Source organism: Myotis davidii, unplaced genomic scaffold (genome assembly GCF_000327345.1).
Source record: "Myotis davidii unplaced genomic scaffold, ASM32734v1 scaffold172, whole genome shotgun sequence".
Lineage (NCBI taxonomy): Eukaryota > Metazoa > Chordata > Mammalia > Chiroptera > Vespertilionidae > Myotis > Myotis davidii.
In genome coordinates, this window is record NW_006284343.1 from 30,266 (window position 1) to 45,166 (window position 14,901).

General features: G+C 38.5%; 1 protein-coding gene across 1 annotated transcript in view; it reads right to left on the reverse strand.

Annotated features, from left to right (window-relative positions):
* ABCA9 (ATP binding cassette subfamily A member 9) overlaps positions 1–14,412 on the reverse strand; it is a 42,434-nt gene extending 28,022 nt beyond the window's left edge. Inside the window, exons 1-13 of the mRNA XM_015570476.1 lie at positions 14,210–14,412; positions 11,865–12,029; positions 10,178–10,281; positions 9,009–9,235; positions 6,296–6,437; positions 5,841–6,026; positions 4,435–4,582; positions 3,459–3,627; positions 2,865–2,926; positions 2,230–2,340; positions 1,637–1,812; positions 1,314–1,433; positions 963–1,106 (exon numbers count right to left, since the gene is read on the reverse strand). Of these exons, the coding sequence (XP_015425962.1) occupies positions 963–1,106; positions 1,314–1,433; positions 1,637–1,812; positions 2,230–2,340; positions 2,865–2,926; positions 3,459–3,627; positions 4,435–4,582; positions 5,841–6,026; positions 6,296–6,437; positions 9,009–9,235; positions 10,178–10,281; positions 11,865–12,029; positions 14,210–14,243 (1,788 nt within the window). The 5' untranslated portion in view covers positions 14,244–14,412. The remainder of the gene's footprint in view (positions 1–962; positions 1,107–1,313; positions 1,434–1,636; positions 1,813–2,229; positions 2,341–2,864; positions 2,927–3,458; positions 3,628–4,434; positions 4,583–5,840; positions 6,027–6,295; positions 6,438–9,008; positions 9,236–10,177; positions 10,282–11,864; positions 12,030–14,209) is intronic.
* Between the last annotated feature and the right edge of the window lie 489 nt (positions 14,413–14,901).

Genomic DNA, 14,901 nt, shown 5'->3' on the forward strand with positions numbered 1-14,901 from the left:
TACTGGAATATCAATACGTTTCTTCTAGCAAACAAAGTGTTGTGAAAATATTTTCCAAAAATTTTATTTAAACGTCGCCTAATCATCCTTATAGTTTTCATGTCTGCAACCCCTCATATCCTTCACTCTAGCTAAGAAAAAGAGCCCAGGGGCGTAGTTCTAACACAGATCTCTTGAACACACCAGTTGTGCAGTCTACATGCACACGCTCAATGTTGATATCACCTGCCCTCAGCTTTTCCAACATGTTCTAATCTGTCTCCAATGGTGAGGTCATACCTTAAAATGACCCACTAAAACAGATGCATTCTAATCCTGATCATATGCAAGCCACTTTCTTTCTTTGTCAGTAACTAAAATGACATGTTAGTTTATTCTCGAGAACTAGTATATTTAGAAAAAATTATGCATTGAAAGGATCTGTTTCAAGCCAACTGACATTCATATTGAATAACGTCAATATGAACGTCAGTTGTTATTGTTTTTGTTGTTAATCTCCACCTGAGGATTTTTTCCATTGCTTTTTAGAGAGAGGAAGGAAGGGAGGGAGAGGGTATGGAGAGAGAGAGAGAATCATCGTTGTGAGAGAGACACATTGACTGGTTGTCTCCTGCATGCACCCCAATCAAGGGAATGAGGAGAGAACCCATAACCCTGTTATGTTCCCTTAACCAGGAATCAAACCTGCAACTCTTTGGTGCACAGGCCGGCACTCTAACCACTGAGCCCACTGGCCAGGGCAAAGCATAATATATCTTTGAGAATAGCTATATATTTTACAACCAATGCAATAGGTTCAGAGTACTTCCATGGCACAATGTACTCAGGGATGTAGGTGCTCAAATGGGTGAAAGATTCTCATGGCAGTCACACCCACGGCAACTAACTGTGCTGGAATGAATCTATACACATTCCACACGTGTCTCTGATTTCTCACTAAGGTACATGCAAGAAACCTAAGCATCACCAGCCAGGATGTCAGCCTCATCCATGAACTGGGTGCTGAAGAGGATGACTCTGTTTGATTTCCTCTCTTTAAGAAGGTTCCACACACGGTGCCTTGAGAGAGGATCTGATCCAGCGGTTGGCTCATCCAGTAGCAAAATCTGCACAGCACAGAAGCACATAAAATCATTTCCCCTCCCAGGCAAAATTTCATTAAAAAAGCAACATGTATTTGGAGACATAGCTCAGGACTTAATTTTCCATTGTAACTGCTCTCTTGCTTTTAGTGTTCACAAATTAAGTCTGACTGAATACAATAGTTTCTCAGCCCTCAATCTGATTTTACCGGTAATTTTAGTTCGATTTACCTGGGGATCTCCTAAAATGGCAATTCCAAAAGTTAGTTTCCTTTTTTGTCCACCGCTTAAATTTTGAGCAAGAATGTCTTGAATATTTTCCATTTCCAAGTCCTGTAACACTTGTTGTACCTAAACCAAAGAAAGGTTATTTGGTCCAAAACCCAGAATGGTTATTTAAAAAAAAAAAACCCAGTATCATTTGTCTGTTCATTATAAGGGGCCTTTTTGCCCGTTAGAGGGTGAACTGGGTAGAAGTAACACAAGTGCAGTTAGAATTTCCTAGGTAAACAGTTTCATCCTCATGGCTGCATGGCAATGAACATGGAATGTACCTCTCGTTCCACTTCCTGTGGCTGGATCCCTTTTATTTTGGCAAAGAGCCTGAGGTTCTCCCTCACTGTCAGGAAGCCGAATTGCACATTGGATTGCGGGCAGACTCCAGTGAGCATGCAGATAGTCTCCAAGTCAGCCGTTTCTGAAAGTGAGTGGTTGTAGATGGTGACCGAACCTAGAAGTTAAAGGTAGACAGTTAACATCAGGGTAATGTTGCATGCTTGCTTTATGTAAGATATTTTTAAATGAAAAAACAATGCGTGTCAATCACAAGAGTCCTTTAAAGATATTGGGCCTACCTATAGGGAATACACTATTGACTAATTAAAAATGTAATGTTCATAAGACATCTGACCCAGCTGGGTGCCAATTCATAGCATAAAGCTACTTACCAGGAAATATTTAAACCAAAAAGATTTACCTCAATAAAAAGAACATGAATCTATACAAGAATAACTGGAAGAAACTTCTAAAACTTTTAAATACCTGCATGTGACTAGTAGTTAATGAAACTACTATTGAAATTAACTAATAAAAATGCACAGTTAATTCATTTGCCCATGTTCTTGTCATTAGATAATTGTCTTCTCACCTGATGTGGGGTCCGACAATCCACTGAGTATGTTTAACAGGGTCGTTTTCCCAGCTCCACTGTGACCAAGAAGCGCAGTGATCTGGCCTTCATATATGTCAAATACCAGACCTGGCAGTATATATATAAAAAAATTATACTCAGAGCCTACATAGTAACTTTACATTCTCTGAAATTTTTGTAAGTTCTTATAATATGGGTATATATTTGGCTAGCAATAGTCAGAATCATCCTAAAATTCCTTTCTTTAAAATGGTATCTGCTATGATATACATTTTATAGGTGTAATATTACCATAATATATTATTCTATGATTAACAATTTTGGGGATCAAAGCAGTTTTGTCTTTAAAGATGGGCTGACTGCAATGAAGATAGCTTTCGGATTAGAGAATGCGGTGAGCTGAAAATCCACTAGCATGATCCTATCATGCATCTCTCAAACCTATAGGATGTCAGGGTTGCATCTGACTTTCTGATATTATTACATGGTTTTTCCTTTGGAAGGAAACATACTGGGTTCGAACAAAGGAGCACCATGATAGCTGGACTATATGTTCTTCGTCTGCCAAGAGAGTATCACAGTTGAGACACAGTCTTGAAACCACCCCGCCTGTTACATATGATATTTATTACCTTTCAAAGCTTCTACTTTTTCATGCTTCCCTTTTTTATATTCCTTTTTAAGATTTTTTATTCTGGAAAAAAAAAGATGAAAATGTTTTGAAGAAATGGTGGAGGTGGACAGATGGTTGAGGCAACCACTCACTGGAGGGTTTCTTTCTCCTTTCTGCCTCACCTGCCTCTTCCTTCTCATCGTATTAACCAGGAAGCAAAGAGGAAAGAGACAGAGTGAATCGCAAAGAAAAGGGGGTGAAAACAACCAGGGAGATGGTGACCGTGTCTGTCACAAAGACAGCAGGCAGAGAAAGAGAGCCAAGCATGAACATTGGAAAAGAGATCACATGAAGAAAGTGGAAATATGAATACTGTTTATTCATGGATGGCTGTTGCTAAACCACAGATATTAGTAAATGTAAATGCTGACAATATAAGAAAACAAAATGTTATCTAGAAAGAGGGTAGCCCTTCCTGAGGGCAGCAGCCTGGACATCAGTGGGTACAAGAAGGACACTGAAGGAAACCATTTGTCATGTCTGGGTTTTGCCCGATAGATCTCTGGTCTCTGACGGGTGTTTCATTTGCATCTCCAGGTAGTTCTTTCATTACCTGATGGCTTCTTTCCCATAGAATTCTGGAGACACGGGTTCAAAAGAGTCATTAGATGAAGAATCTGAATCTATTTCATTCTCAAGGGCCACGTGGTCAGCTCTTTGGTGTTGAAACCAAAAAGAGGGTTTTAGGAAAAACCAGGGAGAATGTCGACGTCCATGTTCAGCTACACGAATGGGAGGCAAATAAATATTGGGTCAGGTACCACTTTAAGGATTGGAGTCACCATAGCAGTAGTATTCTTCATCTAGTTCCGACATATGCACTAATAATATAATTATCTTTCATTGCTTAGAAGTGTCTTTGTCTTTAAAAAAATGTTTTTTTATTGATTTCAGAGACACCACTTTAAGGATTGCAGTCACCATAGCAGTAGCATTCTTCATCTAGTTCCGACATGTGCACTAATAATATAATTATCCTTCATTGCTTACAAGTGTCTGTGTCTTAAAAAAAAATGTTTTCTTATTGATTTCAGAGAGGAAGGGAGAGGGAGAGATGGAAACATCAATGATGAGAGAGAATCATTAATTGGCTGCCTCCTGTACACCCCCTACTGGGGACTGGGCCTGCAACCCTGGAATGTGCCCTGACCGTGAACCAAACCTATGGCCTCCACATTCATAGGTTGACACTCAACCACTGAATCACACTGGCTGGGCGCAAGTGTCTCTTTTTTTAAAGAAACAATCTAAAGTGTCATGGCAGAACAAGATCTTAGGAAGTTATTCTATAAACACAGTGCAGAATACCATTAGGCTTATTTTTAAAGTTTTGAAAAAAATGCTTACTAATTTATAGTCAACACACCATAGGTATTATTTAACCCACTATATCCTAAATATTGTCATTTCAATCTATAATCAATATTAATATTATTAATGATATACTTTTTATTCTTGTACAAAGTATAGACCATTAAAGAAATGCAATGAATAAAATTGTGTTGAGTCACAATCATGAATCTACTTACTGGGCAAAACTTTGTCAAAATATAATGTCAATGCCAAATAGAGAAAAGTATCAAAAACCAACATGAAACAAGTAGCTATTATTAGGTTTGGGTTGCTTGAAGAGTCCAAATGGGTGTTAGCATTCACATCATAGTCCAAATGTATAAGCTAAAAAACAAACAAACAAAAGACATAGACTATTAAAAGGATAAACGGAGCATCAAGAATTATTATTGTCTTACTAGAGGCCCAGTGCATGGATTCGTGCACGAGTGGGGTCCCTCGGCCTGTCCTGTGCCCTCTTGCAATCCAGGACCTCTTGGGGGATGTCAGAGAGCTGGTTTTGGCCCAATCCCCGCAGGCCAGGTCAAGGGACCCCACTGGTGCATGAATCCATGCACCAGGCCTCTAGTATGCATATAAGATCTTTGGTTAATCTCCTCCCGCCCTCCCCTTTGCCCCTTTCCCTCTGAGATTCATCAGTCTGTTCCATGTTTCCATGCCTGTGGTTTCTGCTCTTGTGTTGAACATCTGCCCTCTGGTGGTCAGCGCGCATCATAGTACCGGCAAGTTGGCCAGTTACTTGGGCTTTTATGTATATAGATAGATTATAGACATTGGGATTGAACATAATTCCTGTCTTCACAGAGCTCTAAGCTAAGGGAAGAGATAACAATGAGCCATCTAACTACAAAGCAATTTGGGAAGTTAATGGAAATAGGTATAAAAAGCTCAGAGACCCACTGGCAGAGCAGGAAAGTCCTCCAGGCAGAAGTAAAAACTCAAGGAAGGTGATATTTGAGCTGGGATGCCTATAGGATTGCATCCAGCTTAGGATGGGGAAAAGGAGAGAGCCTTCTGGACAGGGGGCAGGATTTGAAAGTGAAACCATGCAGGAGTGCAAATACTTCAGTGGTAGGACAGAAAAAAAAACCAGAATAATTACTTAGCATATAGCAAGATAGAATGAGTTTATAGGTAACATCACTCTTCATTTGGCATTTATAGTTATGCTGTCATAACTAGAATTAATTTTCTGAGAGGAGGCTCAGTTTCATTTAAATTGGCCCTTCAAAAGGTAAAAATGTATTTCCATGGAATTCCTGGTTTTCAAATACTGGCCATAATATTAAGGGTCATGTTTCTTGAGCATTAAATTAGATACCCCTTCAATGGGACAGCCCATTAAAAGTTAAAGCAGAACCGCATCAGGAATGGAGTATTAGCTGGTACTTAGGGACTTAAAAGAAAACGAACTGTGTTGAGAGAGAAAAATAAAAGCATACACCTCCTATCTATACCTTCTGTATGTATCTTTCCCAAGGTAGATGGGAATTTTAATGTTTAGCACCTGAAGCATGAATTATTCAGAGGAAATCTTTTTTAAATATTTTGTAGAAAAGGAAGTAGTTACATCAGCTCTTACCTGGGACATTCCGACAGTGAAAGCAAAGGGGCTAAGAAGACACAAGGTCCATTCCAAAAAGGCAGGGAGATGCCTATACAACGCAGTGAAACCCAGGCTCCCCCAAACGACCGTGAGCAGAAAGACGACAAAGCTGGTAAGGAATGGTTTCTTTATCAGGACGCTCATCATGAAAGCTAAAGTTATCTGAGAGAAGAGAAACACTTTAGGTAGTATCTACTTCCCTGAGAATCATCAGTGGCATGCTAAAGGACAGGATTTCATAGCATGATATTTTGTCCATTCCCTCCCCACCCCTAGATACTGTCTCATGTAAATACTCAAATACTGCAAACAGAAAAGAACAGGTGTGATCAGAATTAGTGATAAATAATGGGTAGGTTTCCCCGAGAAAAAGAAGAGGGAAGGAGGGATGGAGGGAGGAAGAGAGAACTTGATTAAATCCATCAACTCACCAAAGACAAGCCATAGAGGAGAATGAGCATGAAGACCACCACAAAGCTAGTGAGGACGACAACACGGGTAGATGTTACAACAAGAGCCATCAGAATTGCCATAATAAAGATGAAGCCAGCATACATCACACTCCAGGAGAGCCTTGCAGAGAAACAAAACATCAGTTCAGAGTGCTGCTACTCCATCACTGGACTCATTCATGGGTTCAGCAAATGATTTGTGAAGCTCATCATATAGCAAGAGTAAAGGGAATACACACTAATACATCAGAAAATTTCTCTGCCCCTAAAGTTCATATTCTACAGGGGACGGTAGGCAATAAACAAGTAAACAAATAATATAGGCAGCCAATTGCAAAATAAGAAAGAAACTGAGTGCTAAAAAGTGAGAATAATTGGGCAAGGTTTCAGGGAAAACATTTATGAGGATTTGTCAGTTCGAGACTTCTTCTTTCACTAAAGTAATTGTATAAATATCATGGGCCAAAAGTAGATGAAGCAGCAGCAAACTTTGTCTCTGAAGAGCCAGATAGTAAATATTTTAGACTTTTTAGACCCTGTGGTCTCTCTTGCAACTACTCAACCCTGCCTTCAGAGCACAAGAGCAGTCGTTGAAAAATGTGCAGCCCTAACCAGTTTGGTTCAGTGGATAGAGTGTCCGCCTGCGGACCAAAGGGTCCCAGGTTCGATTCTGGTCAAGGGCACATGCCTGGGTTGTGGGCTCAGTCCAATGTGCAGGAGGCAGCTGATCAATGATTCCCTCTCATCACTGATGTTTGTATCTCTCTCTTCCTCTCCCTTCCTTTCTGAAATCAATAAAAACATATATATGTATATATTTTTTTAAAGAAAAGTGAACAGATCATCGTCACAACAGGAAAGTTGCAATGGCAGCCTGGACATTTTTCTAATGAACTGTTGTGAATGAACACTTAGTTTTCTTTTGTTCAAAGTAGAAAAGTCATTGTGTTTTGGGAAGTCTTGCCTAACTGTGATGATTCCTTTGCACAACATACCTCTATTCATCTGAAATTGTTCATCTCTCTGCATTCTATAAACCTCTCCTTAATTTCATTCATATGCCAAACACACAGAATGGCACAGCCTTTTCTTATGGGAGGAACGTTCCTATTTTTGTTAACCCTTCAACATCAGATATATTTGCTCTCTCTTTCTCTCATTATCATCATCATCATCATCATCACCATTATTGGTTGCTTTTCTCTAATGCTCTGTAGGTTTCCATGGCTTCTTAAAAAATATATTGACCAAAATTCCCTACAGGATTGAGTTACACAATTTTAATATAAATAGAGACACCAGAAGAAACTCCCATTCTAGACCAAACCAAGCCAGCAATGCATTTTCTCCACTTTTTGCATTGTTTATTAAATATTTCTGGAGGAAAAATAAATTTGGTATAAATTGGCAGCATTAATAATATGTAGTCTTCCTATTCAACAGTATCTAACATTTATTTAAACACAACATGGTATATATCTACAACTATTCTATATATTCTACAATTCTTGTTTAACATTGAGAATAATATCATAGTATGTAAAAGGCACATTCAAACCACTGCTTTCTGATTCAGGAACTTATGCTTTTACTACTCTTTGTCTCAAAAGCATTGTTTGGCTAAGCTCATTCAAAATTCTGTGGCTAATTGGTTCCTTAACTTACATCTCTCAGTATGTACTACTTCCCAATACTGAGTTCTATCCAATATTCTGTGTTTAATTTTTCTTAATTCCACTTTAAATACATTTCCTATTTAATCTTTATGGCCAATAAGAAATAGATACCATTATCAATGTTTAACAGAAGAGAAAACCAAGATTTGAAGAGATTAAGTAACTTGGTCAAGGTGGCAATGCTCAGATGGAGATGACCATGGCTTCCCACCTCCCAAGCCTGTGTTCTCACCACTGTGTATACCTCCACCAAAGAAGCTTTGTGCTTAAAGAACATAACTCCTGTGTGTGTGTGTGTGTGTGTGTGTATGTGATTTCCTTCAGTGTCATAAAAGTAAGAATTCATTCAACGTGGAGTCAAAAGCAATCATCCAAACATATATTTCATCAAATATTAGAAACCTCACATGTGTGTGTGCGTGTGTGTGTGTGTGTGTGTATACATATATAGATGTATATATACAAACATACCAGTGGCCCTGCGCATGAATCTGTGTGCGAGTAGCTTGCTGCCACTTGCCTCAGTTGGCCCCCCTCCCACCACCGCTTGTAGCTCTCCACCGCACATAGCTCACTGCCCGCCCTTCTGTAGCTCTCTACCACTTGTAGCTTGCTGCTCTACCCTCCTGTCGATAGGTCGTTACATGACAGCATCCTGACCAATTTGCATATTACCATATTATAAGTATATATATACACACACATACCAGTATGTGTGTATATACACACACACACACACACACACACACATCCACCCTATATATGGTAACTAGTGATCAAGAGTCAGGCAATGTATTGGTTAGTGATTTGGGTTTCAGCAAGCTATAGAATTAGACTTTCTTTAATTCAGTGAACTATCATTTACCAAGCCTGTAAGTCCATCTACTTCACTTATTTATCATACACTACCTTATGGAAGCCATCAAGTTTAAATATGATACTTTATAGGCCTAGGGAGTCCAAATAACTCACTCTGCTTATGTATGCTATGTGACAGACTGTAGCCATGTAATTACCAGAATGCTAACTCTCGAAGTCCCATCATGGTCATCAATGACTTAATGTATTGTCTTTCTTTGGCAACATTGACTGATACATAGTAGATGAATGTAGAAAAAGAAATAATGCAGAAGAAAATGAAAATATCGGTCCCAACCCCTGCTTGGGCAACAAAAGGTAATATCTTCATATTTAAACCAGTGACTGACATGAGCTCTTCCATCACCGAGTGATTTGTTGTGATCTAAAGAAAGATACCAATGAACACATTGTTATATGAAGCTGATTATAACCTCATGCATTTCCTCTCAATGATAAAGAAATTATGTGCATTCCACTTTTAAATGCATATGCCTATCACTATCTGTCCCCCGGTAGTTCCTGCCACCCTCCAGTTTTTGTCTCGATTCCTTTGAACATCTTTCTACCATCTTCACTAGACAAAATCCAACTCAATCTCAAAGTCTCAGCTGAAATGTCATTTCAATTAGTAGGTCCTCTCTGATATTTCAGAGTATCTTGTTTCATTGTTTGCCTAGTTCACCATTTATAATCTCATGACAGAATCTAAACTCTTATTATGAACCATATATGCATTTCTCTCCCCCTATTATTCAGTATCCCTGGAAAAAAGTAACTGTTTTCTACTTATTTCCTGATCCTCAGTGCTTAGTGTAATGGTTTATATACAGTCTTGCACCACAAAAATACCTGTTGGTTAATGACAGACTGTATATACAACAGTGGTCCCATTGTCTAGAACAGTGATGGCAAACCTATGACACGCGTGTCAGAGGTGACACGCGAACTCATTTTTTGGTTGATTTTTCTTTGTTAAATGGCATTTAAATATATAAAATAAATATTAAAAATATAAGTCTTTGTTTTACTACGGTTGCAAATATCAAAAAATTTCTATATGTGACACGGCACCAGAGTTAAGTTAGGGTTTTTCAAAATGCTGACACGCCGAGCTCAAAAGGTTCGCCATCACTGGTCTAGTGACACAACTATCCTAACATCATAGCGCACAGTGGCCCATGACTGCACAGTGCTTGTCCAGTACATTGTGCCCAATAAATGAAGTGAATAAATCAACTAAATGATAAGATAGGATAATCCATAAGATAACCATCCAACAAAATTTAACGTACAATGCCATTTATTTCTTTAACTTAATACTTACTTCTATGATAGCGGCATTAATGGCAGCTTGAAAAGCTATAAAGCCTTTTTTCCAGAACAGTGAACCTTCACAGGCGACTTTTTCATTTGTTGTGTGACAATGAGCTTTAGGAAAAGAAGAACACAACATAAACAGTTATGATGGGATGGGGCAATCTTGGTGATAGGAAAAATGAAGACTTCAAATATTCCAAAATGCACTCCAAGTTCACAATAATATAGCGTATGGGAGGCTTTTTGCAAGTAAGGTTTGCAGGATACACCCAGAGAATATGCTTTGTTCATGTGAACATTAGTTCTCAACAATTTTTCACTCAATCTTATAATTCTTTCCATTACCCAAGAATATTTTGTTGAGCTTTGTTGAGCCAAGACTATTCTGTGGCTTTTGCCAAAGAAACACTAAATTTTTTAAAAGTTTGGTAATCATTGAGCAAGAGCCTTTTCTTGCAATTTTATTTAGGACTAACACAGGAATGCAGTCATGTGCCATATTACTATACTGGGTAAACAATGGAACACATATAATGAAGTTGAAAAATTCTTATAATCTAGGACTTGACCTCTTTTCCCTTAGATCAGCGGTTCTCAACCTGTGGGTCACGACCCCTTTGGGGGTCAAATGACCCTTTCACAAGGGTTGCCTAAGACCATCAGAAAACACATATATAATTACATATTGTTTTTGTGATTAGTCACTATGCTTTAATTATGTTCAATTTGTAACAATGAAATTGGGGGTCACCACAACATGAGGAACTGTATTAAAGGGTCACGGCATTAGGAAGGTTGAGAACCACTGCCTTAGATTGTCAAATGAAAAAATGATAATGCCAACACAACAATAGCTGCCCAGTGTGAGTGAATCCAAATTATACCTATTTTTTGTCAGTTCAGCAAAAAAAAAAAAAAAGTATTTTTTGGTGTGCTTCAGAATTTTAGTAGTTTATGTCTACCATAAGATGAAAAGGCTTAAAATCGCTGGCCTAGAGACATCATAGCCATTATGACATTATGCTTTTCTCAAGTGTTTGTGGTGATGCTGTTGTAAATAAACCTACTGCAACTATGTACAGCCCATAATACTTGATAATGACAATAAAGGACCATGTTACTGCTTTATGTTTTTACTAACTACATGTTTTATCATTATTTTAGAGTGTACTCTTTCTACTGAGATAAAAAACAGTTGGCTGTAAAGCAGTATGCCAGGCTATGCCAACAGCAGCTCATAGAATATCTCATGTTTACCGCATCTCTGGATTGCATCATTTTCTCTTGTGCTTAATTTAATCTCGTGTTGTTTTGCACAGTAACATGCTGTACAGGTTAGAAGTCATAGTCTATATCATATACAAACAGCCTAGGCATGTAGTAGGCTATACCAGTTAGGTTTGTGTGAGTGCACTCTGTGATGTTTACATGACAATGAAATCATCTCATGATGCAATTCTCAGAAAGTATCCCTCTCATTAAGCAGCGCATAATTGAAACAGCAAATATAATTTCTTAATAAGACAATATACTTAAGAACACATGCTTTTTTAAAAAAACAGGAATGAATCTCATTATGTTCAGAAATTAAAAGTCTGGGTATGTTGTGATACTTCTGCTCTCACATATGCTTCCTTTTGACTAATGACAACAGTAAAAAAAAAAAAAAAGTATTTTTCTAATGGGAAAGTTACCTGAATGGTCTCTGTATTCCTTGATCCTGGGGATTCTACCTCCCCAGATAAACTTTAAGTGATATGAGAAGTTATCGTTAAAGATGACTCTCACTGCATCTATAGAATAGTTTAAATTCAATGCATTCATGCTTTCCTCATCAGGCCACCCCGTGATTGTCCTTCCTGCGGGTGAAAGGGGGGAAAAGGTAAGGAAGATCTCTACGTGGTCCAAAGACAGCACACCACACACAGTCATGGTGAAGGTCTTACTTACATTCACGTCATCTCCTCACTAACTGAGAGAGTCACACTTGGTGTATGTGGTGGTGGGGGGTGCGGGGTGCAGGGTTCCAACACTCTAGATAAACTCAGAAGTGCTGTGTGGCAATCACTTCTATCACAGACTGTGCCTTTCCAAATGAAATACAGTGTGTCCCCAAAAGGGATACACAATTTATAGCTGATAGCTCCATTGATGTTTGTTTTTTCTTTTCAGATTTAACTTATTGGAATGAATAATCATTCAAAGTGTGTATACTTTTGGGGGGACACCCTGTATTTAACCAATACTTTAAAGCATGATGAATTTGGAATAGCAATACCAATGTATACATTTAAACTGATGTGCATATAGACCTGTCTAAAGTTGAAATATATATTACAATTATACATATATTCTATAATTATACTATACGGGGCCAGGCAAAAGTCGGTTTACAGTTGCGAGTACACGAAACACAGTTTATTCTTGTATTATTGATAATTAATGATTGTATTATTGTCCATACAAACAACTGTAAACCTATTTTCATCCGACCCTGTATACCTCCATTTGACAATGGTGTCAATATGGCTAAACTTCAAAGACAGCATAAAGTTGTTCAATTTGGGGAGTGTTTTCCCAAGAGACTTTGTTTATTCTAAAATATGTAATGCAAATGAGTGCCTTTTATGGACCAAACCCAGGCCATTTAACCCACTGTCTGGAATCTGTTGAATGCAAACGCCTGTTATAATTCAACATGCTCCACTGTCCTCTGTGCTTCCTGCCATCTGGCAGCTGGACCAGATATTTAATTAGACCCAGGTCCAATCCTTTGGTCCAGGCTACAGGTGGTGGTGTATTCTTTCATTAGTGCCATAATTGCTGAGTGTCTTGCTTTTTGTGATATGAGCAGCCATTGACACTCAGTGCCCAGATCCACTAGAAATTTCAAAATGATAATGTTCTATTTCCATCATTTGTTTTTCATTTACTAGAACATGTTTATAAAACAGTACTTTCCAGCATCTGTTTGATTAGCCAATAGTACAGTTCACATAGGATAAATGCTGGCATTTCCCCTTTATTTACAAATGTTCCTAACAACTGATTTCCTATCATCTTCCAAGGGCAAACATTTTTTTTCTGTATACATCACGATGAAAGCATGCATTTAAATATACATTGGATGAGTTTCAAATCATTGTGCTATTCTTGTTGAAGCTTAACATATGCCAGCTTTGACCCAGGAGGGGGTCTCTTGAAGTTGACTGCTGAGTTTTTCTGACATAATCTATTTGCTCTCAAAGGTTTCCTAACTTTCTGGAAGGTCAAGAGTCCTCCCCCTATAACTTTCTTACCCCAGATCTCTGCATCTCCTTTCTTCCCGTACCAAGACTCCTATGTTTCAAGGACTCAGGGGTGAGAGAATTAGACTATTCCATAATTACTTATTTAGTATATCCCACATGACTGACATATATAACAGCCTCAGAATAACATTCTAAAACTACAGCACCAACCTAATTACTAAAAATGGTCTTAATCATTCTCAAATTGGCCCTCTCTTTGCCGTGGTTACTGGCTCTTTCTTAAGGGGTTCTCATTCTCTTCTTGGGTGCATTAGATACCCTACAGCAAGCCTTGTGGCTGTTAGGGCTTCTTCCCCCTTCACTTACATCTGGAGGCCCAAGGAAACACCTCTTCACCTATTTTGTTGTGAACACTGTCCATGCTTTCTGAGTTTTTCTGTCTAATTTCTCTCTCAATTTTTATGCATTTCAAGAGATTAAAAAACCATGCTGTCACCATTGATCAATCTTTACGGAATCTCCTCACAAACATACATTTGAATAACCCTGGACTACCTCATTTTAATATGGACTATGCAAAGGAAAACCCACTTAACATAAAATTTCCTAATATAGGAGAGTAGTAAATACAGGAAGAAAATCTCCTTGATATCAGAAAGGAATAGGCATTAATGTCATGAATTAAATCTAGAAACTTAAACATTTAACACAGTTTATTAAAAGAATTTTAAAATGAATTTGTGTATTTTGCCAACAAGAAATTTACCGTGAATTTCTGGAGCACGTACCTTTCATAAATGGGGCTGATGCTACTTTGCTCATGATCTCCTGGGTAGTTTTGGATTCGGGTGCAAATGCAATAACGTAATTCGAATCATTAAAATGATCTACACGCCCCAGATATATTGCAGGCACTTGAGGAAAGTTATCAGTGTAATGTATAGTGGAAGAAAACAGGTATGCAAATAACACCAGGAGAAATGAGAAAAACCATTCCTGCACAGCAACAAGAGAAGATGGAGCAAATCAGTAGCTGTTCAACCACAGATAGGTCATTCCCAAACAAATTTAAACACTTAAAATTTTTATGTAGCTCAGATTCCATTTTTCCTCTATCCTAGTCTTGAACTCTCCCACATTTCTTGTCCTCTAATCTGCCCGTTTTGAAATGTGCACTTCATCTATCAAGATGGAGTTGTAGCATCCATCCTATAAAATAAAAGCCTAATATGCTAAGTGTCCAGTCGTCCCTTCAACCAATCAAAGCATAATATGCTAATGATATGCTAAGGCCGCTCAACCGCTCCCTTTGATGTGCACTGACCACTAGGGGGCAGACCCTCCAACTGGTAGGTTAGCTTGCTGCTAGGATCTGGCTGATCAGGACTGAGCTAGATGGGCCGGACATGCCCTGGAGCCCTTCTGCAGCCCCTCCCTGGCCCTGATCATACACCAGTGGGATCCCTCGGCCTGGGGGCCT